General features: G+C 57.3%; 1 protein-coding gene across 11 annotated transcripts in view; it reads right to left on the minus strand.

Moving 5' to 3' along the window:
- Window positions 1-86: 86 nt before the first annotated feature.
- KCNT1 (potassium sodium-activated channel subfamily T member 1) overlaps window positions 87-21,904 on the minus strand; it is a 92,154-nt gene continuing 70,336 nt past the window's right edge. For 7 of the 11 annotated variants that reach the window (XM_030001232.2, XM_030001241.2, XM_030001237.2 and 4 more), the window contains 22 exons: window positions 21,355-21,535; window positions 21,095-21,259; window positions 20,080-20,216; window positions 19,771-19,834; window positions 18,830-18,938; window positions 18,184-18,292; window positions 17,177-17,326; window positions 16,769-17,007; window positions 14,954-15,170; window positions 13,905-14,010; window positions 13,616-13,788; window positions 13,327-13,398; window positions 12,903-13,037; window positions 12,526-12,637; window positions 11,764-11,865; window positions 11,560-11,643; window positions 11,065-11,193; window positions 10,623-10,643; window positions 9,693-9,996; window positions 7,600-7,662; window positions 4,390-4,474; window positions 87-3,921 (listed from right to left, as the gene is read on the minus strand). In XM_030001232.2, coding sequence (XP_029857092.1) covers window positions 3,801-3,921; window positions 4,390-4,474; window positions 7,600-7,662; window positions 9,693-9,996; window positions 10,623-10,643; window positions 11,065-11,193; window positions 11,560-11,643; window positions 11,764-11,865; window positions 12,526-12,637; window positions 12,903-13,037; window positions 13,327-13,398; window positions 13,616-13,788; window positions 13,905-14,010; window positions 14,954-15,170; window positions 16,769-17,007; window positions 17,177-17,326; window positions 18,184-18,292; window positions 18,830-18,938; window positions 19,771-19,834; window positions 20,080-20,216; window positions 21,095-21,259; window positions 21,355-21,535 — 2,878 coding nt within the window. In that variant the 3' untranslated portion in view covers window positions 87-3,800. The remainder of the gene's footprint in view (window positions 3,922-4,389; window positions 4,475-7,599; window positions 7,663-9,692; window positions 9,997-10,622; window positions 10,644-11,064; window positions 11,194-11,559; window positions 11,644-11,763; window positions 11,866-12,525; window positions 12,638-12,902; window positions 13,038-13,326; window positions 13,399-13,615; window positions 13,789-13,904; window positions 14,011-14,953; window positions 15,171-16,768; window positions 17,008-17,176; window positions 17,327-18,183; window positions 18,293-18,829; window positions 18,939-19,770; window positions 19,835-20,079; window positions 20,217-21,094; window positions 21,260-21,354; window positions 21,536-21,904) is intronic. The other 4 variants (XM_030001236.2, XM_030001240.2, XM_030001233.2 and 1 more) reach the window with 3 other exon arrangements.

The following is a 21,904-nucleotide window of genomic DNA, read 5'->3' on the forward strand; positions in this document are numbered from 1 at the left end:
CTGCATCTTGCCATGGATTTTAAAATAAAAGTTTTCCCCTTCCCCCCCCCCCCCCCCCCCCCAAAAGAGAAGACAGCAGTCTACTGTTGCTGCATGCAGCTCTTTTATTTTCATTTGTCTTTACAGAAATGTGAAGCATCTTCACAATAATTGTACAAAACCATCTGCAGTTGGCTGGCTGCAGTGCAGCCCAGCAGAACATGTCACAAAATTGGGTCTCAGAGAGGAAAGGTGGGAGTTTTATCTGCTGTTGCTGATAAAAATCCATGCATGAGCTGACCTTGAGAGAAGACTGGTCTCACTCAGGGGAAATAAAAATGTCATGTTCTGTATAGATTGAAGTAAAAAGGGGTATAACAGGAAATAAATATACTCTAACATTTGTTTTAATATTTGATTTTACTTTAATGCATGATATACGGATTTAGTCCATATTTAGCATATGAAACCATTAGTGGACATGTAACATGCGATGGAGCCGTTCGCTAGTAAACCTGAAAATGCCGCAGCCATCCTCGTTTCTGCGTTCCCCCAGGGCCCGTCATGTCTCTGCTTTAGAACACAACTGTTTCCTTCAGAAAATCCTATTTGTCTAAGTTTACTCTCAGCAGCTGGAAGCAATAGCAATTGTTTTCCTCTCCCCATGGGAAGTGCAGGACGGGGATTGTACCAGGCAGCTCCGGGATAAAGTCCTCCGTTGTGCACCCCTCCAAGACAGCCCTTTTATAAGCAGAAACAACTCTTCTTGATGCATCAACATTTCCAGGACCATTACAAAAATAAAATACCTTTGTTTTTACATTAGTATTTTAACTGAGTCTAAAGAATTAGAAAAATTAAACGTTTGCTCTTAGACTTGCATTGACCACAGGTAAGTATCTACAGTATTTATTTCAACATCCCATTAGAATGTCTGCTATAAATTTACACCATAGAAAGAATGTATGTAAAACGCGTATGGTTTATACACGTAGCTTTCTCTTTAAATACATATATTTATACATTAAACAAACAGAAGCATTGTCAAAATGCAGTAATATTGAGGGTTGTTATTTTAATAGTTTTACAAACCACATGTAGTCTACACTTCTTTTGGTATGTGGGTTTCCTCTTATGTTAATTATCATCTCCTCGATGAAGGGTCAATAAGACTGGCGAGTGCCCAGTGAGGAAGGAGAGGTACCTAGAGCTGAGCTCCTGCCGCGGCACCTGATGTCTTTGCAGCCTGCGGGGCTGCGGGCACGAGGACCCTTCCCTCTCGGCAGCACTTGGCTAACCGGGATGCTCAGTGCTGTGTCATTTGGCACATCCCGCCAGTCAAATAAAAAAAAAAAAAAAATATTAAAAACTTATGTACTGAGTAGTTAAACACATGCAGGTAATCACGTCATCCACACGGCTTGGGTTTTTTTGAACCTGTAATACTGCTTTGTTCCACTCTCCCATGAAAGCTAAGTGGCGATTGGAAAATGACTGAAATCTAGACAATTAAATATATTAACACGTGAAGAGGCATTTCTGGAGTTATCTGAGCATCTTGAGGCTTTAAGTTAACACAGACCCAACATGTGCTTTTGTACTTCAACCGCGCTCACTTTTTAGCCTACAACTTTTTTTTCTTTTAAATGATATTTTTGGCATGCTATGTTACCAACAGAAATAAATAAAACAACATGTATCTGCCTTAACTGAATAGATAAAAAATTAACAATAATTAAAAAAGCCCAACCCAAAACAACCGAAAAAAGCATCAGAGCCAGTTCTGTTTGTGTCCACACCTAAGTGTAGCCAAAGGGTCGGGCTGGGCTCATTGCTTTTACCTGCGGTTCCCCTCCGAGCCCGTGACGTACCGTCAGCTGACGGTGCCCAGTGCATGTCACCCAGGGCCTCGTGGCCAGCACATCGGGAAAAAATAGCAATTAAAAAAAAAAACATAAAAAAAATAAAAAAGACTGACCCCAAACCCCATCCAGGCCCAGAAGGTCTTTCTCACCTTCTCGAGGCAATGCCAGCCCCCGTGCGGGTCCTACCCCCACCCCGGGCATCCTTGTTCCTCACCCACACGTTTCTCTCCCATCGCTGCTCTCCCACAGGGTGGGCAGCACATCCCCGCGGGCTGGGGCTGCCCCAGGACATCTCACCAACTGCTTAAAACTGCAATTTTAAACAGTTTTTTGGGGGTTTGGTTTTTTTTTTTTTTTTTGTAAACAACTTTTATTGGGGGTGTCATGGGGAACGAACGGCAAATGTTAATGGCAATAAACCATTCAGCTGGCAGCAAGTCCAGGACGGCTGATGGGATTTCATGGTGATGTTGTGCTTTACAGGCTTCTTGTTTAAAAAAAAAAAAAAAAATCACATTGGAGTTTTAATATATGAATGTAAAAGTATATAAAGTTAACAACTCGGTTATTCACTTGGCAATCAAATAAAACCTTTACACATCAACGTTGTAAAGTGTGCAAAAATAGATGGAAAATACATCTTGTGTTTCTGCTATCGAAAGGTCTCTACGGGTCGGCCGATGCAGACCGAAAGCGCTTGGCCAGCGTAGGCGATGCGGCGGTGTAGGGTTTAACGCTGTTCTGTACGTTCATGCACCTCTGCTGCAGGCGAAGCCGCTCGGACGCGCGGTTTTGCTGCGTTATAGAGTCGAGCGAGGACGGGAGGAGCTGCCAGGGTGCCCGCGGTGGGCACGGGGGGGGGGGGGCCGGGCAGAACCCGCTGCCTTTAATGGTGTCACCGGTCCGTGACCCAGGGGAGGGGAAGGGGTTGAAGCCATGTCCAGGCTGCGCTAGCCGGGGAGGGGGGTGTCGGGCCCCAAACTGCCCCGGGAAGGAGCTGAGCCGAGACGCCGACCCACAACACCCAGGGGTGCGTGTCCCCCGCCAGCCTGCCCCGTCCCACCCCTTCCCCGGTACAGGGACCCCCGAGTCCCGAGTCCCCCCCCCCGGGCAGCCCCAACAGCAGTAGCAACGGGGGACGAGCTCGGCGGGGGGACGCAAACCCAGGGGCACCATGTGCGCAGCCGGGGCGCGGGTGACGAGAGGCATTGCCGCAGGGCTGGCACGGCTTTCGGTCCCCTGGGTTTGGTGCGTTTTGGTTTGGAGATGCCAAGATGCACTGGAGGCACCGGAGGGGGCTGCGCCGCCCCGTCCCACCCTGTCCCGCCTCGTCCCACCTTGTTCCATCCATCCATCCATCCCGCGGCCACCGGCGAGTCCTTCCCTGCCTCCCGGCGCAGCTCCGAGCGCTCCTCACATCGACATCCGTAACAGAAAACCAACAGAGGATGAAGAACATGAGTTGAGTGAAAGAGCAGAAGTTTGGGTACCCAGGGGATACCTGGCGAAGGGGGAGGAGGAGGAGGAGGAGGGGTTTGGCGCAGTTTTGCTCTTGTATTGACAAGCCCCATCAAATGCAAACAACGTGCATCATCTGGGGGCAATATTAAACACAGTCCTGCTGCTCACACCAGGATCAGTTGTCATCTGGTCTCAGCCACGTCCCACCAGCACCAGCGAAGACTTTCTCACTAGTTGCGGTATTCGTATAAAAAGTTAAAAGCCACGGGGCGTACGATGGCCGGCTGTCGGTCTGTCCGGCCGTCCCGTCCCTCCAGGGGGGTCCCGGCATCCCTTCCGCGGCGCAAAGCCAGGCCGGGCATCGCCTTCCCCCGGGGCAACGGGCACCCGTGGGCGGCAGCAGCCTTCCCCTCCGGCTGGCCGTCCTCTTCTTCACCACCTCTCCCGGGAGCCCACCGGCCCCCCGGCAAGGGCGTGGGGTGCGGGGGGGGCTGCTCACAGCTGGGTCTCGTCGCGCGTTTCGGGGTTGCAGGAGCCCAGCTTGTTGCTGCAGCTGCTCTTGCGGCTGTGGCCATCGTTGGCCACGTGGGCCAGCGGGTCGGAGCGGATCAGGTACCTGCGGGGCACAGCACGGTTACGCCGATGGGACACCCCCCCCCCCCCCCCAGTTCCCCAATGGCAGGAGGGAGCTGTGCAACCCCTAAATTGGGGTCTGGCCCATCCTCGAGGCCAGGACATGCGGGGATGCCCCACAGCGTTTTGCGGCGCAAGGCAGCTGTTAAAATAATTGGGAGTTATTTCTGCGGGTGCTGCACAGTGGCAAAAGGCAAGGGAAAACCTCCGTGCATCCAAGTCGGAGCAGTGATGAGCGAAGCTGGGGCTGGGGCAATTTGGGTGCTGCTCAGGAACACGGGGAGGGGAAACAGCCTGGGAAGGAGGCAAAACCCACTGGTTTTTATGAGAAATCACAGCAAGAAATGCAACAGGGTCAGCCCAAGGCGCTGGGGCAGGTCTGGGGGCACGGGGAGCGCTCTTGCCTGGGGGGAAGCCCACGGGGCGGGGGGGGGGGGGGGGCAGCACCTACACGATGTCGTTGAGCTCCAGCCGTGTGTCCGGGGGAGGATTGATCAGGACGTAGGACAAGGTGTTCTGGTGGTCGTTCATCTCATCTGCGAGAGGAGGGGAAAGGGCTGGTGAGGGATGTCCCGAAAGACACCCCGACAGATAGCCCGGTGGCCCTCCCTCCCTCCCGCAGCCCCGCTGCAGCATCCCCGAGCACCTGGCTCCGAGAAGTCACGGCTCGTCCCCAAGGACAGCAAATGGGTCCCTTCACTGGGGGAGGCCGGGGGCAATGGCGTTGCCACTGAGAGAGCACCGAGAATATCACTGCCGCCTCCCTCCGCACCTCCCCAGCCGCTCCCCCCGCCCGGCACGGCCCAGGGGCTTCCAGACGTAACTCTTCAAAGTCCCCGCTCCCCTCCCAAAAAAAAGGAAGATGTCTTACCTTGGTTTAGTGCAAAAAAAAGGGAACAGATTAGTCTTGCCACGTTAGGTATAGCGCAACGACTCCAACCACTGGGTCAGGACAGCCAAACCCCCCCCGGGCCGCTCGAACGCTCTGCCCGCTTGTCCCCTGCTTGAATTACTTAATTTAGCATCATCCAGCAACAGGATTTAGTTCAAAGATTGCTTCTTTCTCCTGCCGAAGGGAAACCGCCTCCGTGGAGTTTCAGAGCCATCGATGCCATTCGGGGATGGCTCTAAACTACGGTGACCTCCCGGGGGTCTCGGGGCCACCAAGACCAGCACCCATGGGTGCCGTGCAGGGCGAACGGGCGGCCTCGAGGCCGGGGGGGGGCCCTGCGCTTTCCGAAATAGCTGAGAACAAGATCATGGGTGAAATGAATGGGGGTGCAAGGCTGCGGGCGGCCGGGGAGGGGGTGGAAGCTGCGACAAATAACACCATTTACAGACTGAGTAACTGGGTGCGGATGGACAGGATGGAGAGGGGATGGACAGACGGACGCCAGGGGCAGCGTGATGAGCGCGGCGGGACACCAGCTCGCTGCAAGGCTCGTCACTGGGACGCCTCTCCGGGCTATTAGAAAGGCTCCTCTGAGCCGCACCAGCGTACACCAGATGTTTGCCCACCTCGGCCAAACGGAGCTCGGTCTGGTGGGCAGCAGGACCAGGGACCGGCCACTGGGACAGGCGTTAGCTCCGGGCTGGGGGCTGCTCCCTGCGACCTGTCCCGCCGTTCCCAACATCCCATCCCTACTGTCCCCCCTGCTCCAGCCACAATCTGGAGCGGATCGCCCGGTCAAAGGCTGCCCTGCCACACGGCGGGACACGGGCCGAGTCTCCTGCCGTAACAGCACCCGTGGGTGCGCGATCACCCCGGGCACGGGGGGGGGGGGGTGGCCAAGCCAGCCCGTGGGCGAGGAGTACCACTTCTCTTCAGCCTCGGGACTGGGGTGAAACCTCTGAAGCGGGGCTTTTCTCGAGCCGTGAGCTGAGCCACAGAAGCTCAAGCCGCCGCAGCCACCAGGCAGGGCACCCTGAGCAAACAGGTCCTGCCCCGGGCTGCCTTTGCCACGCACTTGGTCCAGACGGTCCCCAGAGCATCCCCGCGGCTGGGCCACGCCGGTACTGCACACAGCGGCGCTTGCGGGGGGGGGGCACGAGACCCTTTTTTTGCTGCTCGGACACCTCCCTGGCACCTCTGAGGCCACAGAAGGTGCCGCAGCCAGCGGATGACCGGGGAGGTGCCGTGCGGGACCCCCCCCGAACCGGGCCGGGGTGCCCAGCCCCAGGTGCCGGCCGGTCCCTCGAGGCGCCAGAGAGCTTCGGCCATCCCAGTGCTCGGCCTTACAGCGAGGAGGGGACGGGGGGTGGCGATGCGGGGGCACAGGAGGCACACGGACCCTGGGACCCGACGGGAGACACGGGGTTTGCCATGACGGGGGAGGCGGGGAAGGGCCCTGGTTCGTGGCAGGTTTCCCTGTTCCATGGAAGCACCTTTTCCTGACCCCCCATGCAGCCGAGCCAGGCACCGCTAAACCCACCAAGTATATTGCCATATCGTCCCCTGCGGCACAGCGGCGGGGCTCAGCCCAGCGGCACCCTCCAGCGATAATTTTTTTTTGGCGGGGGGGGGGGGGGGGGGGGGGGGTGGCGGGAGCCAGCGCTGAGCTCCAGCTCCCGCACCCACGCAGCCCCCAGCAGCGATGCCACCACGTCGGTCGTTCACCCGTGGGTTCTCCTGGTTTAGCAGGCAGCTGGGGTGAATTGACGGTGCTGGGCCCCTCCGCGGCAGGAGACGGGCTCTCGCTCAGCCCCAGCTCTTCTGCGGGAAGGGGGGGGGAGATACCAGCGGGGTCTGAGCTCTGCCCAGCACCCGCCGCCCAGCTGGCAATATACTCTGCTGGCGTGGGGCTTCCATGAGCCCCAGCTGGGGCTGCTTCTCTGATGAAGGACACAGTTTATAGGAAAAATGCCAACTTTTCACCTTAAGCGTGGACTAGTGAAGCCTAAAATACAGCTAGGTCGGGCTATCGCTAATGTCTAGGCTGCTGCGGTAAAAAGGGGCCTTTCCAGGACACTTTACACCACTGCGTAAAGGTGTAAATGATGCAATAACCCTGCAGATGCCAACAAGGTGTCCTGGGGTGTCTGCAGCACGGGTGGCACCCGCGGCTGCTGCTGCTGCCTCGCGCCCAGCCCAGCAACCCCCCCCCCGGTTAGAAAACGGGGTCTGCTAACGCTTGAGAGTCGTCCAGGAACGCAAACCAAGGATTGCAAAGGGCTTTCCAAGCGCTGCCTCGCCGCTGAGCTGTGGCTGACCCACGTGCGGTCAAGAGGCGAAGGGGCCGGTGCAGGAGCTCCAGCATCTCATCGCAGCGCACACCAGCAGCTCCGCTGCGCTCATCGTCCCGTCCCCCCCGCAAATCCCCTCCTCGAATTGCCACTGGCTTTACAGACCAAAACCAACTTACAGAGCAATGGAGGGAGGGTTTCTTTTAATGACAGCCGAGGGCTGTGATTTCCCTGTAAGAATTCAACTAGAAAAGGGTCCCTGAGGTTTTTTATCTCCATGACTTCGCAGAGCCCTGTGTTTGCACCGCCGTTGCAGGACGGGCTTTTGTTTTCCAAGGCCACCCAACAAATTAGTGCTTGAAAGGCTCGGGTATCTAAGGTGAAAACCGGCAAGGGTGTGGTTTGGGCTTAGCTGGCATGATCTTGTTGTACGCTGCACGCCGTGAGTCACGCGGGACTCCCAGGGAAAGGGAATTACCTTGCAAATATCCCAGGTTTACCCGATTCATCACATCACTGGCTGTTAAATTTGCTACATCCTCTACAGAACATACAGGGAAAGGCACAGACATAAACAGAGAGAGAGAGAGAGGTCAGCAAGCCATGATTCGGCAAATATCAGAGACGAGCTCCTGCACTGCAGCAATAAAATGAGCAAAAGAAAAAGGAAAGGGGGAGAAGGCAGAGCAACGTGTCCTTCCAAAACGCCATGGGTGTCCAGACACTGACGGTGACACACGGTGACAACGCACAGTCCCAGCACGGCCGGTCGCAGACGTGCCGCAGGGGCTAGGGAGCTGCTGGTCCCCCCGCCGTGCCCAGCGTCCCGGTCCCGGCCGGGCATTGCCCTCCCGCCCTGACGGGAGACGGGTCCTGCACCCCCCGCTGCCTCTTCGCTTGCCGGAGCTCCCCCGGTTTGCTCCAGCCAAAATTTGCCGGATCGGCCAGGAGAAGGATGCAAACTCTGATGCTAACCCAGCCAACGGCGCCCCGAGCATCCCGGCGGGGCTGGTTGCAGGGCGGCCCGTCGGGATCCTCAACGGAGACCGTACAGGCAGGGAAGCTGCCTTTGCTTTAACCTCTGCCTGCGTTTGCAGGGGATGCCACGCCACGGCCTGCCCTCCGCAGCACCCGCTGCTGCAGATCTTGCTCTGGGTGCGTGGGCTGTGCTCTGGGTGCACCCTGTTTCCCAGCTTCCTACGCCCAGCAGCTGGGTAAAACAGCTTTTTTAAGGCGGTGCATGCCATCAGCCGTGCTCCGGACCCTGCAACAGAGCTGCAGGGAGCTGGAAGTCCCCCAGAAAAAGCAGCAGAAACTTTTAGGACTAGTAATGCAGGAAAAAAAGAGAGGGGGGAATGCACGGCTGCAAGCCCTCGCCTGGCATGCCCTGTGCCCCCTCTGTCCTGCCGCAAGCCGGCTCTCCTGCCTCCCTCCGCTCCACTCCAAACCCTCCTGCGCTGCATTTCTTTACATTTTCTCCTCCTCTTTCACGCGCCTAAAGGGCTGCGAGGGAGAAGCCAAGATGGGAGAGGAGGAATCCCCCCTCTCCCTCCTGAAATCGGCCCCCGTCCCCGCTGGGGCACGGTGTGCGGGCAGGGGCTGGCACGGGATGGACGGACGTTCTTCGAGGATGGAGCAAACAGGCAGCAGCACAGGATGGCTTAAAAGAAAGAAAGGAAAAAAACAAACCCCAAACTAAACAAACCAAGGAAGCTGTGGGCTACAGACTTTGTCATAACCACGGGGTGGGGAATCGTCCGGGGGGGACACAGACGCCAGCACCGACGGGACGGGCGGGTGAGAAGCTTCACGAGAAATGCGGCTGCACAGAGGGACCCCGAGCGCTGCGGACACCCCGGGGCCGTGCGGGTTCATCACAGCCAGACACCGGTTTCACACGCAATGAAGCAAACCACTCAGCCCTGTAGCTACCAAAGTGTTTTCCATGGAAGAGTTTTATGAAGGATAAAAGTCTATAACAAGAGGGGTCTCCGCCAGCTGACGGGGCTTCACCTCTCCCTGCCGCACTAGGGGGGCTCTCGGGCAGAAGGGTTTTGCTGACTTGGAGTCAGCGTGTCCTGAACCACCGTTTCTGCACGGCCAGAAAGCCGGGGGGGGGGGCAAGCGGGGCATCGCACCCAAAGGCTGCGCGGCGGTGCTCAGTCCAGCTGCAGGCAGAAGGGTGACTTACTCTGCCGCTGCAAACTCCTGCCTGGACCCATCCCAGGGCCCCGAAACAGGGGTGGCTGCCTGCAGTCGGCTGGGGGGGTGGCAGGCGAGGGGGCTCTGCGCCGCGGGACCCCAGCCTTGAACGCGCTCATCTGCAGAAGCACAAGCAAGCCGGGGAATGAGGTGCCGCTCGGAGCCTGGCCCGGCAGCGCCTGTGGGGTTAGGCTTGGCTTGGGGTTAGGCTTGGCTTGGGGTTAGGCTCGGCATGGGGTTAGGCTCGGCTTGGGGTTAGGCTCGGCTTGGGGTTAGGCTCGGCACAGGGTTAGGCTCGGCACAGGGTTACCTGAGGAGCCCGTGAGCGGGATGCACCACCGCAGAGAAGCGCAACCGAACGGCACTTACCGTACCCGGTCGTGGGCAAGCCCAGGTGCTTCATACGGTTTTTGACAAGCTCAGAAAGCTCCTGCCTCTCGGAGCGCCGGTACAAGCTGAGGCGCTGCTGGCTGATCCACTCGGCCGTCTTGCTGGAGTGCTTGTTGCCCTTCCTGCTCAGCCGGCGTGCCCACTGCATGCTCTTGCGTCGCAGCAGCGGGTGCTCGGACTGGTCGCTGGAGCACGAGTTCCTGTGGTGGCTGGTCTTGATGCCCCAGTGCTCCTTGACGTCCTTTGTGTCCTCGCAGTCCTCCACGTTGATTGAGATCTGTGACTGGAAGCCCAGCAGGTCACGGGCGGAGGGAACCCCAAAAGAGCCTGTCCTATCTCTGGTGGGGTGGGATCTCTCCCATGGGATGGGATCCTTTCTCTGACCCGCACGCACTCTCCCGGCACACCATCTCCGTACTGCTAAAACTACCCAGCCGGCAGATTTGGGATAAGCACTGTCGAGTGGAGACTAATGGGCGCCTGACGTCTCTCCCACGATTATGTCTGGGCTGCCCAAGGGACAGCCGTGCCCTTGTCTCCTCTTTCATCTTACCGCAGACGTGCTGCCACGTCTCTGACACAGCAGTCCCCACTGGTGAGCAGGAATTTATTAATAAAGCAGTTTAAAGCATCTCTAAGAAAGAGGTGGATTGCATTTAATTAATGTCAACTTTCAGCTCCCTGTAGCTGCTTCCTACAAAGCTGAAAATGGAAGGTATTTAAAACAGAGCCTGGCTCACTCCCCTGCTCTTATCCCAGTTAATTATACTTCAGGGCGCCAAGGACTTTTGTATTCCCAGACCACCGAGGCTCAGCCGGCATCACCCTTCCATGGGGACAGGCAGCGCCGTGCCGTAATGCCTGACACCCCCCTCAAGCGCCCGGCGGCTGGATGCGAGCGGCACTCACCTGCGCTCTGATGTCGTGTGGCTGCAGCGGGGGAAAAGGAAGGAAAAATAAAGTGTCAGCCCGGCAAACGGGCAGCTCTGCTGTACCACATCTCCCCCGCTCCCCGGGGACTCGGTGCCACGCGGCACTGCGGAGCTGTGCCGAGAAAATCCCACCCGCTTGCCCACATCCAGGCTGCTGCCCGGAGAGACGGGCATTTACACCCACCCAGCTTAGCCGGCTGGGGAACCAGGACACCACGACCATAACGCAGGCGCGGGGCCGCTAACGAAGCGAAGGCAGAGCTTCCCCTCCCCTCGCTCCTCCCCACCGCTGCTGCAGCCAGGTCCGAGGGGCCTCACGGACCCGGCCGGCCTCATGGACCGCATCTCTGCCGGGCAGTGATGCTCGGTTGGGACCACCAGCAGCCCCTTCCTGGCACACGCCATCACCGTGCCCCCACCTCGGAGGTCGCGAACATGTGCGACTCCGTCCTGTAAATCCCGATGGGAATCTCCGCACTGGAGGAGCAGAGCTTCTGGAAGAGGCGGCCGTACGTCCGGATCCAGAGGTCATCTTCAGTGATCTTCATCTGAGCAACAGAGGACAAACATCAACCGCCCTGCACCATGCGGAGCCCGCTGAGGAGCACCTCGGGGCTGGTCCCGCGCTTCACACCGGCTCATCCATGTCAATCCCAAAAGCGAGCCGGACTCCACAAAAAAGACCAGGGGCAATTTCCAACCTCAGCTTTCAGACCAGGGACAGCTGGCAGCTCTTGGGCTTTTGGGCTCTTGGTAGCGCTGAGGTTCCCCGCACACGATGGAGGGCAGCGATGACCCGGCAAGGTTCCCCAGAAGAGGGGAACCCTCCACCCCCCGTGCGCAGAGCGACAGATCCCACCAGATCCACGATGACTTGGCCCGATGGTTTGAATCCAGAGGGACTTGGCACCTACCGCACAGAGGTAGCCGGAGCCCGGCGTGGTGTCGAGGCCCAGAAGCAACCGAGTGATGGTGATCATGTAGTCCTTCACGAACGACTAGAGGGAGACATTTGGGCAGGAAGCCGGAGAAAAGGTTTGCTCAGTTATTCATTGGGAGACGCAAAGGGGTGGCCACAGCTGCAGGGATGCGTTACCCAGGGCCTGTCGGGCTCTCACCTGGTAGAGCAGCGTGTCCAGCATGCTGATGCTGAAGACCCTCCCGGCCGCGAAGGGCAGCCGGAACATGAAGGCCAGGTTGGAGCCATTCTCTCGCTCTTTCTGGAAGAGGAAGGGGAGACGTGAGCACCCACAGGCAAACAGCATTGGCAGGGGCTTGTTCACGTCCTTCCAGGGCATTTAGCAAAGAAAAACCACTCAACCTCCCACGTGCACAGGTTGCACAGAAACTAGAAGACTCATGAAAATGGGAGGACACCAGCGTAGCGTTTCTGGTGGGTGTGCCAGGAGGGAACCAGGGCAGCATCTTTACACTGGGTGAAAGAGGTTTTTTTTTCTCCATGGAAATGTGTGAGAGATGGCTGGGGTTTTTTGACATGGGCTGGATGTGGCCCTTTCACATGCCCCAGTGTCTGGTTCAGGGGTATTTTCTCCCTTGTCAGAAGATCTGTCTCAGCACAGTGACTCCACTGCCCCGCTTCCTTACTGCAATCACAGCATTAAACCCGGTTCAGAGATCCAGTGTGCCCAGCACAGCACTAGGCAAAGCAGCACAAACTCCAGCCACCTATACATAGAAGGAGGTAGCTAGTCCAAAGATCAACTGCCCACTTATTTGTTTGCTGCAGGTTATCTCGGGTAGATGCACACTAACTATGGTAGCTGCAGCATCCAGAAGAGCACAGGACCTTGAGGAGCTCAAATGTAGTCACTCAGCATTGACTTCCCAGGCCCCACATGCAGGGGAACACCTTCTCTTACCTTTTCTAGCTTGGAAAGGGCAAGAGAGTAACTGTCCTTTGCTCTGAACTGCATAAACCTCATGTTGGAGGGATGTGTCAGCTCTGTGATAATGCTGAGGCTGGGGAAGAGCCTGCAATGGAAAGAGACCTGTTGTCCTGCAGCTCACTCAGAAGTGAGAGCACTCCCTGCATTTAAAGGCTGAGGAAGACCAAAACCATCCCCGTGCCTGTCTGAGGTCAGAAATAGCTGATCAGATGCTGTTTCCTAGAGCGAGCCCAACCGCAGATATGTCCCACCACCCATAGCCACCACCCCAGCCACCGGCACCCTTCCCGGTCTTGTCTCCGGCAGAGGTAAGTGGCCACGATGGAGCCGGGGCAGTGGTTACCCCTCACCTGAACATGGTCTGGACGTTGACAATTGTCTTTGCATCCGCCATGTAGTCCTCCTCGGCGCTCATCGTGCTCTCCTTGTCCACAACCACCAGGTTGTCGGCATAGATGATGCCGCACTGCAGCAAGCTGTCCAGGCTGGGCAGTTCCCAAAGAGAAGAGCGCAGGGTCAGCCCTTGGAAACGACACAGGGAAGCAGCACGCTGCAATACGCAGCGCTACAGCAAGCCCAGGCTGCTCCCAACCACCAGTTCTTCACCTGCTCCCATCTACTGGGGGGGGGCTGACAACCCAAGAAGCCAACGGTGGGCTCAGCTCTATGCTACCAACCCTGGGGCTTCTCATGGGATGACCCAAAAGTCTGGGCTGGGGTAAATGCAACACATTTAGGCACCGTAAGTAACAACAGCTACACGCGGAAACCTACTTGTCGATCGTGCCTTCCATGTAGTAAACCATGGGGAAACAACAGATGGCTTCCAGAAAGTGGTGCTCGGGCCTGGAGGAAGAGCAACAGAGAGCAAAGTGATTCAGCAAGTCCATGGGGCAAAGACGGACACAAAACCCACACAGGAGTCCCCAGGGCCAACATCAGCCGAAGGACCCAACAGTGGCACTGCCATTCCTCCACGCTCCCATCCCCACAGGACGAGATGCCCACGAAAACACAGAGGAGGGCTCAGTGCGATGGAAAACATCCACGGAAAAGTACTTGCTTGTTGTCCAGCAGCAACACGATTGGGTTCAATTCTTTGCGGGACCGATAGTACGCACGAAGGGGGACAATGAAGTTATAGAGTCCATTCCCAGCCGTCTCTGCCGAAACGATAATCAGTTTGTTCTTAAACCCGTAGGCTTTGGCGTCTTCAAAGCTGTTGTGCTTGCAGCCCTGTGCGGGGAAAGCAGCGCAGGGACTCAGCGTGCAGCTCTCGGCCGCCCGCCCACCCACACACAGAGCCGTCCCGCTCCTGGGGGGGCTGCAGCCCCCAGGCAGCCCCATCGTACCTTGTCCAGCCTCAGGCAGCAGAATGGGGCTTTCTCGGGTAAAAGGTGGCACAGAGTCGGGGAGCTCCCAATGTAGGGAGAGTTCGGTGGGTAGCCTTTCACATACCTGCAGCAGAGAGAAAATCCAGCAGCGTGAGGACATGGGGAGAGCTTTCCATGTATACAACACTCAGATGTAAGAAAACCATTTAATAGCAGCAGCCCGGGATTCAAGCACATCACTGTCAAATGCTTTGCAAAACTCTCCTGCAGCAGCTGGAAATTTTCCAAAATACACATATTTTGGAATCATTTTTGCTATGCAAAGGGTCATGAGATTGTAAATATGCAGTGTTCCCAGCACAGGTGGAGAAGGCAGCAGATAGGACCATTTAGCCCAGTTGAAGGGCAACATGGCAGTGACCTCCAGGAGAGGAGGACAATGCTGAGCCGTATAAAGAAGCAAGAAAACTCATTGTCCATTTTTAGAGGTTGTTTTGGTGAACAGATATTTTAAAAATCACCACTTGTATTTTTGACGGAACCAGAAGCAGAAATTTTCATTTAAACAGCAGCTAAAAGTGGACACGAATTAAAAGCCAATTTGTCAGAGTTTGCAGTTACTCAGTAAACTCCCCACTTTGCTATGACAGCATCCAAACAGGTAACCAGTAAAGCAAGTGCTTATCTGGCTGTCATAAACTAACAACCAGCTTTAAAGCTGGAGTAAATATCTATTTTGTATTTTTTTATTTATGTGCAATAGAGAATAGGATCCTCTTCACGTCGGTGAGTGGAGGGAGGCGAGAGGACTGATGGAACAACCTGCCCATCCCCAGCGGTGTCTGCCTTGGTGCAACTTCGCCGATACCCAGAGGAGACTTCTCCAAAGCAGCCCAAACGGCTGACGGCCAAGCGGTGATTGCCCGTGTCACAGACATTCACGCGCTCGAGCAAAAGCTGAGAGGGGCTGAGCCTGAGCATCCCTCAGGCACCACTGAACGCCCATCACTGACAACGGTCCCCGTCTCTGGAGCGAGGGACAGCTCAGCCGAAGGCGGGCGACTCACTCCACAACCGCCGACCCCTCCTCGTCCGACTGCGTCATCTCATCTTCCGACTGGTCGCTGAGCAGGTCGCAGGGCAGCAGGGACGACGTGTCGGCCAGCTCAAGGACGGGCGCGATGCTGGGCCGGCGGTTGCCCGAGCCGTTCTCCGCCGGCAGCGCCAGCTTGCTGCTGTTAGCGGGGCGGCACTCCGTGTTTTGCAGGTCCATGGCTACTGTACCTGGACACGGTGGGGAAGGAAGCACAGCAAACACGCTATAAGGCGGTGAAGAGAGCTGCGTCAGCAAAGCATCGCACCCTTGAGCCCTGCACGGGGACGAGGTGGAGCACGCAGGGCCGTGCGTCCTGCCTGTTAAATACAGCCCAGATGAAGCTAAACCATTCGTGGGCGCAGGGAGTGCAGGCAAAGCACCCAGCAGCGACCTCCGCCTGGGCATTGCCGTGGGGAGCATCTCCCTGGGGGCACGGCTCAGCTGCTCCCACGGTGGGTGCAGGCTGCTGGCCCCGGGGACTGTCACCCTCTCTGTCACCCAGCTGTGGTCACCTCCGTTGCGCAGGCTGAACCGCTTGCCCACCCGCTGCGCATTGAACCTGCAAAACCTGGCTTTATGGTAATTTTTATTATTCTGATGTATCTCGGAGACGACAACCCTCCAGCCTAACCCCTACCTGCAGGCTCTGGGAGACACCAGCAAAGTTAGGAACAAGCTGATGCCACCGTGTCTGCCCCTTGCTGGGACGCTGCCCTCCCCAGGGACACCCCTGCGCCCCGATGGTCCTCAAGCCCCCAAGGAGAGGCAGGCGGGCAGCCCCCAACGCAGCACAACACCCTCATCCACCTCCTGCATCCCTCTTGATCAGCTCCAGATTTTCACTTGGGACAAGAGAGGCCTCCCCATCCTGTCCTCCAGCAGCTTCCAAAAAACCAAACATATTTACCGAGTATTGACCAGGGCCACCGAGTCACCATCACAAACCCCCACCAAGGCTCTCATCTGAGTCCTGGCCAAACAGTGATTTGTAGATGGGCAGGAACGCGGGGAGCTTCCCAGCCAGCAAAGCCCAGATGCTGGGCTCGCCAGGCACCGCTGCCCTGCTTGCACTCGCGCAATTTCTCTCCCTCTCGTTACTCTTTGCCAAACTCTTTGCCAAAGGTCCCTCTGCGAAGCAGTCATGTAACGAGAACACTGACAAATGCTGTTCAGCAAAGTGCTTTGCAGCTTGCTGGGAGATAATCTATGCAAATTGCCGCTCATGAGTACAAACGCATAGATTATTTGCCTGAAATATAATCTGCTCGTGTAGCGCAGCCTCCCCAAAACTTGCTCTCCCCAGATACAAGCTGGAAGTAATGACTCATGGTATTTTTTATTTGCGAAAATGCACTGCTCGCTGCAGAGCAAACTACGCTCTTCATCAGGTTGTGAATCATAAACATGATTTAGGATGCGGCCAATGGCATTTATTATTCCAGCCAGGGCTTGGGGGATTTATGCAAATACTGTTAATGATAATGGACATCACGAGCTTTAATAATGATATTTGAGCTTGCTGAGAGCACCCAGGGTGCAAGGAGCAGTGGGTATTTTACTGGTGAGGCGACCAGGACAGGGGATGGAAAGGGATTTTCAGTGGCTTCAGCGAAACTGAGGTGGGGGGCATGGCAAGGAGTTTGCGAAAAGCAAAATAAACCCAAACCTGGGGAAGGAAACGAAGTCAAACCTGGGGAAGGAGACGGAGCGGTGTGTGCAGGCTCCTGCCCCCCCTTCCCGGGGAGCCCCGCCGTCCCCCCGCCCTGCCGAGGCCCCGCGGACTCACCCATGCTGGCGATGATGCTGTGCACGGGCAGGCGGGATGGGCCGTCGTAGGTGCCTCTCCTCGCAAAGCCCTTCTTCTTCTGCTTCTCCTCCTGCTTGAAAATGAAGGCGGAGTTCTCCTCCTTGGTGATGTTGATGTAGAAGCAGGTGTCGGACGCTGCCATGATGTGCCGCGGGCCGGGGTTCAGGAGGATGCTCTTGTTCTCCTCCCTCCGGATGCCGATCAGGCAGACGCCGTACCTGTGCCGGGAGCACGACGTGGGCATTCACAGCTGGAGAAAAGCCCCTTCGGGACTTTGTCCCTGCACAAAGGACCTCGCAGCTCCCTCCAGCCCCGACTCCCCAGGGGTGCAGACTGGCAGATGAGCCTTGCCCACCCCTGCCCATCGCCCCCCCCCGCCGCCCTCACTTCTTGTGCGCGTGGAAGGCGGCGTAGGTGAAGCTCTTCCCCTCGTACTCCATGAAGAACTTGCTGTCGCCCATCCGGATGTGGTAGACCTCGTTGCCCGAGCAGCGCCCGTACATCCGCTGCCACTGCTCCGGGGACTCCTGGCCCTCCCTGCAACGACAGCAGCAGCGTGCCGGGATGGGACCCCCGGTGCCGGGATGGGACCCCCCCATGGTGCCGGGATGGGACCCCCCCACGGTGCCGGGACAGGACACCCCGGTGCTGGCACAGACCCCAGCACGCCAGCCAGCTCCCGGGGCAGAGCTGCACAGTGGGAGTGTTAATGAGCGCTGAAACTGCCATTTAGCCCAACAGCGGTGAAATTACGGCGACGCGTCTCCACGAGCTGTCGGTGTTTGCACGCTGAGGACGAGCTCATTTTCATTTCTGATTTTAAGTGCCTTTTTATTTAACAAGGGCTCCCGGGGGGGCTGCAGAGCCTGTGTTGGCAAACAGCTCTGAGCATGGGGCAAGACTCATCTGGCAATGATGTTTCATAACTCTTCTGACGGCACTTTACCCAAAATTCAGGCATTTCTGACTGGCCAAGGAGCGCAGGACCCACACCACCGCTTTACTGGGCTGGCAGAGCTCCTTCCAGCTGTGCTGTATATAAACCCACCAAGCAGCCTGCAGGGTCCGAGCTTGCAGGGGCTGTGAATTAACCTTCCCACCAGCGGGACCATGCCAGTATAAAGACGACATTTTTTATTCCCAGTGTCCGGAAAGGTGGTGTTGGCCAGCCCATCTGCACTGGTATGTTCCCCCTACAATATTGGCTTTTGCTCCCAACCTGGCTGGGGGTCCCAGGTCCCGCTGTGCTCCTCCAGACCCACCCCAGACCCCCACCCTCTGCCCCTGGGTGCAGACCCCCGGGTCCTGCCGTCCCTCCACGCTCAGGCTGGGGCAGCGGAGGCAAGGGCAGGGGCAGGCAGGGGCAGGCAGGGCAGAGCGCGGGCAGCACTCACTGGCCGCGGGAGGTGTGCACCAGCAGCGTGATGAGGGTGGAGGTGGCAGGGCAGACGCAGTTCAGCGCCAGCATGGCGTATTTGCACTCCTCTTCGCAGACGACGTGATCTGAAAGGCAGAGGGGACCGTCACGGTGGGGAGGGGGACGGATGGGTTCCTTGGCCAGCCTGGTGCCCGGGGATGCGGTAATTTTGGGGTGGTGTTGGGGGGTGGGTGTTTCCTCCTGCCACCAGTCCAGGAGGGCTTTCAGCCAATCAACGGCCCATGGGGAACACCACAAATGGGATTAATGCAGGCAGGAAAAGAGGGATGCAGGCTGGAAACCAGCCAGGTGGACACCAGCCCACCAAGGCCACCACCGCTGCGTCCGCAGGAACGCAAACCCAAGCACACATGGGACTGGTGTGCCCGCACGCAGCCCATCCCGGAGGCAGCTCTCCCCCAGCCCCAGGCTTTAGTGTGCATCATGATAAGGGGGCTGATGGCCCTAAAATATCTTCCAGCAATGGGGAGGAGTCTCAGCACCAGGTCACAGACTTCTCTGAGATGGAAACACCACTGGAAACATCTATCATGGCAGGTAAGACAGCCCAGCCCGGCGAAGTGAGCGGTGCTGTCCACCGCCGCACAGCCCCTCCGACTCACCGGCAAACTTGACGTGAAACTTGTTTTCAGGCTTTAAGATCTGAACATAGAGAGGACAGTTTGGAGCAAAATCTTTCACAGCCCAGGCTCTCAGGATGGTCTGGTGGTCCTAGCCGAGGAGAAGAGCAAGAGCTACTTGTCTGATGGCTTATTTTCCCCAACGCTTCTACACCCGGGATGAACTGCAAAGCACCCAGCCACCGTGGAGACATACGGCAAAGGCTCCTCCAACACCTGCTGCTAACGGGGGATAACCGCCCTCTCCCGCTCCCCAAAACCCAGCACCCGTGCGAAACTGGACAGCAGAAGGAAGGTGAGCCTGCAGGGGCTCAGCCAGCGGTGTGCTGCTGCATGTCCCTGTGCCATCCCCACGTTTCTCCATGGTCACTCCCTGCCCGTAGGGACCCTTCGGCAGTTTCCCTACAAGCAGGAGTGCCAAGTGCCAAAGGAGGGAAGGGCCAGGCAGCACCTTGGCAGAGGGACGGAGCGTGGCACCCCTTGCTCTGCACGTTAGCACCTGCAGAAAAGCCCCTCCAGCAGGGCTGCGTGGGCTCAGGACAGCATGGACAGGCAGGAGCCACCGCCACGGCACGGGCAGCATCCCTGGCACCAGCCGGCAGCGAGAGCTGTCACCGCTGCCACCCACCCCCTCTCCCAGGGCTTCAAAACTAAGATCTTCCCAGCAAAGTCTCTGCCCAGGCTGGGATAAGATTGCATTAGGGGAGGAGGTTTCGGGGTGAGCTGCCCAAAGGAGTGTGGGGTGCATAGCCTGTGTGGGTGCCCAGGGGACAGAGCTCAGCCCTCAACCCCACGCTCTCGCCCCGGCTGCCTCCCAGTGCGCTCCTTTGCCATGCAGAGGCAAGATGCAGTGATAACCCCGGTCCCTTCTGGCCTGAGAAATGAATAATCTCCGACCGTGCCATCCCCCAGGCCTGGCTTACCGCCGCGGTGCGGTCCACCTCGTTTCGGCTGCTGAGAATGAAGCAGGCTTCTCCGTTGTCCATCCTGCAAACAGAGAGCAGCAACCCCATGAATTGCATGGGCCAGCAAAGCCTGGCATCTGCCCATACCAGCCAGGATGCTGCCAGCCCCCTCCAAGACCCCAGCGAAGGCATGCAGGGATGCCCATCGTCACGCATCTGGGCTGACATTACTGGGGACCCTCCTCTGCGGCTCCAAGGCCTGCGGGCAGCTCAGCAGCGCGGCAGGACCGGCTGTGCTGTGGATGCGCAGCGTGTCCCTCTGCTCACTTGGCTCTCATGAGGTCCTGGTCCTTCAGCGCAGAGCCCTGGAGGTAGATCACTCGCTGCGACCACAGAGGGATCTGCAGGACCCGCCGCACCTGGATGTCCATCTCTGTCGGGCAAAGTATCACCACGTAGTAATCCTGGAAGAGAGAGAGGCTCGCAGGGGTCAGCAGGCTGGTGGTCCCACACAAACCTGCCGCAGCGAGCTGAGAAATGGGGTTTTGCTACCTGAGAGAACAGCTCCTCTGGGGCTTCTGATAGTTGTCACCATGTGTGACACCCCCTGCCCCTGCTCTACGGCCCTGGCAAGGGTTTTGGAAAACACATCAGCAGCTTCACCACGCTGTTCTGCATAACGAGGCCAATGCAGGCACATCTGCATGCCCACAGCAAAGTGGAGCCTCTTGCGGTTACAGAAACAAGCAGGATTTTAAAGCTTGAATGTGTGGAATCAAGGCTGGGCGATGGTAATGAAGCATACGTGAGTGTTGGAATGAAATGCAAATCTGAAACATGTCTGTGATGCTCTCATCCTGGGGACAAGGAAAAGCACAGTCATTTGCTTGAAGATCACTCACTATGTGGGGATACTCCAGTTAGAGGTGGGTAAATCCCACCAAGGTTTAACAATTACATGTTCTGTTTCTGTCTGAGATTCTTCATTGAGTAAAGACGCCCTCCAATCTGGAAAAGTCCCTCTGGCCCCTCTCCATGTACTTACACACTGCTGTAACAGGCCTGGCCAGAAAACGGGGTGGATCAGGCAGCGAGAGCCCCACCACTGAGACGGCAAAAAGTGAGGTGGCCCTATGGTACCACTTGTCACCTCTCCTCGGCCAGTGCAGCATGCGCTTCCCAGTGGAGGGCTGGATGGTTTTTACTTTATCCTTTGCCACATCCACTGTAGCTGGGCAGGGCACTCACCACCAGCAGCGACCCAGCCGTGCCCAGTAAGGCTGCGAGCCTGGCAAGGGCAAGCACTGACCGAGCACAGCGTGGCAACACGCCTGGTCCTCACCTGCAGGCGTGGGTGGGCGTAAAACTCGTTGAGGAAGTCCATGAGGAGATCGATCTTGAGGGAGCTGACACAAAGGACGACGTGTTTCTCCGTCTGGGCACGGTGACGGCTGTAATTGCCTCCCGACTTCTGCCGCTCCATCCACAGGTAGACAAGCTCCTCGAACTGCAAACGAAGGCAGAGAGCTGATGTCCCCATCGGCAGGGCTGCGCGGGTGCAGGCTCTGCATCCCTCCCCATCCTCGGCTGCACTGGTCTAACCTGGAGCGGCAGCACGACCAGGGCGACGCAAATCATTATCACGACGAGGAGCTGGGAAGGCCAGATCTTTGGTGTCACGTCTCCATAGCCCACAGTGGAAAAGGTGACGATGCAGAAATAGAAGGACTTGAAGAGGGAGAGCTTCTCGCCTGCTCTTTCTAAATGCTGGATGCCACAGGTCCTGCAGGGAGAAAGCACACATCACAGCGAGTGCTTCCCTGCCCGGGAGACAGGCAGTGCCCGTAGCGCCTGCTGAAGTCAGCGGGGAACCCTAGAAGGCGACTTACACCCATGTCCATAGAAGAAATTAGTCTGTAACATGCTGTCAGCATCAGCAGTGGATTTATGTCACCAACAGAAATGATTCAGCTAATGGCGCTTACAGATGAAGGAGTTAGTTTGATGTGGTTGCTCACCAAAGCAGCACGGGGAAGTCTAGGTCCCGGGTGATGGGTCACAATAAGACCATGCCACGGACAACATGTTGAACATCACCCGGGCCCTTCCCTTGCATTGCAAAAATGTGGAAGCAAGCAGCTGTCCCAGTAAG

Source organism: Aquila chrysaetos, chromosome 24 (genome assembly GCF_900496995.4).
Source record: "Aquila chrysaetos chrysaetos chromosome 24, bAquChr1.4, whole genome shotgun sequence".
NCBI classification, from domain to species: Eukaryota; Metazoa; Chordata; class Aves; order Accipitriformes; family Accipitridae; genus Aquila; species Aquila chrysaetos.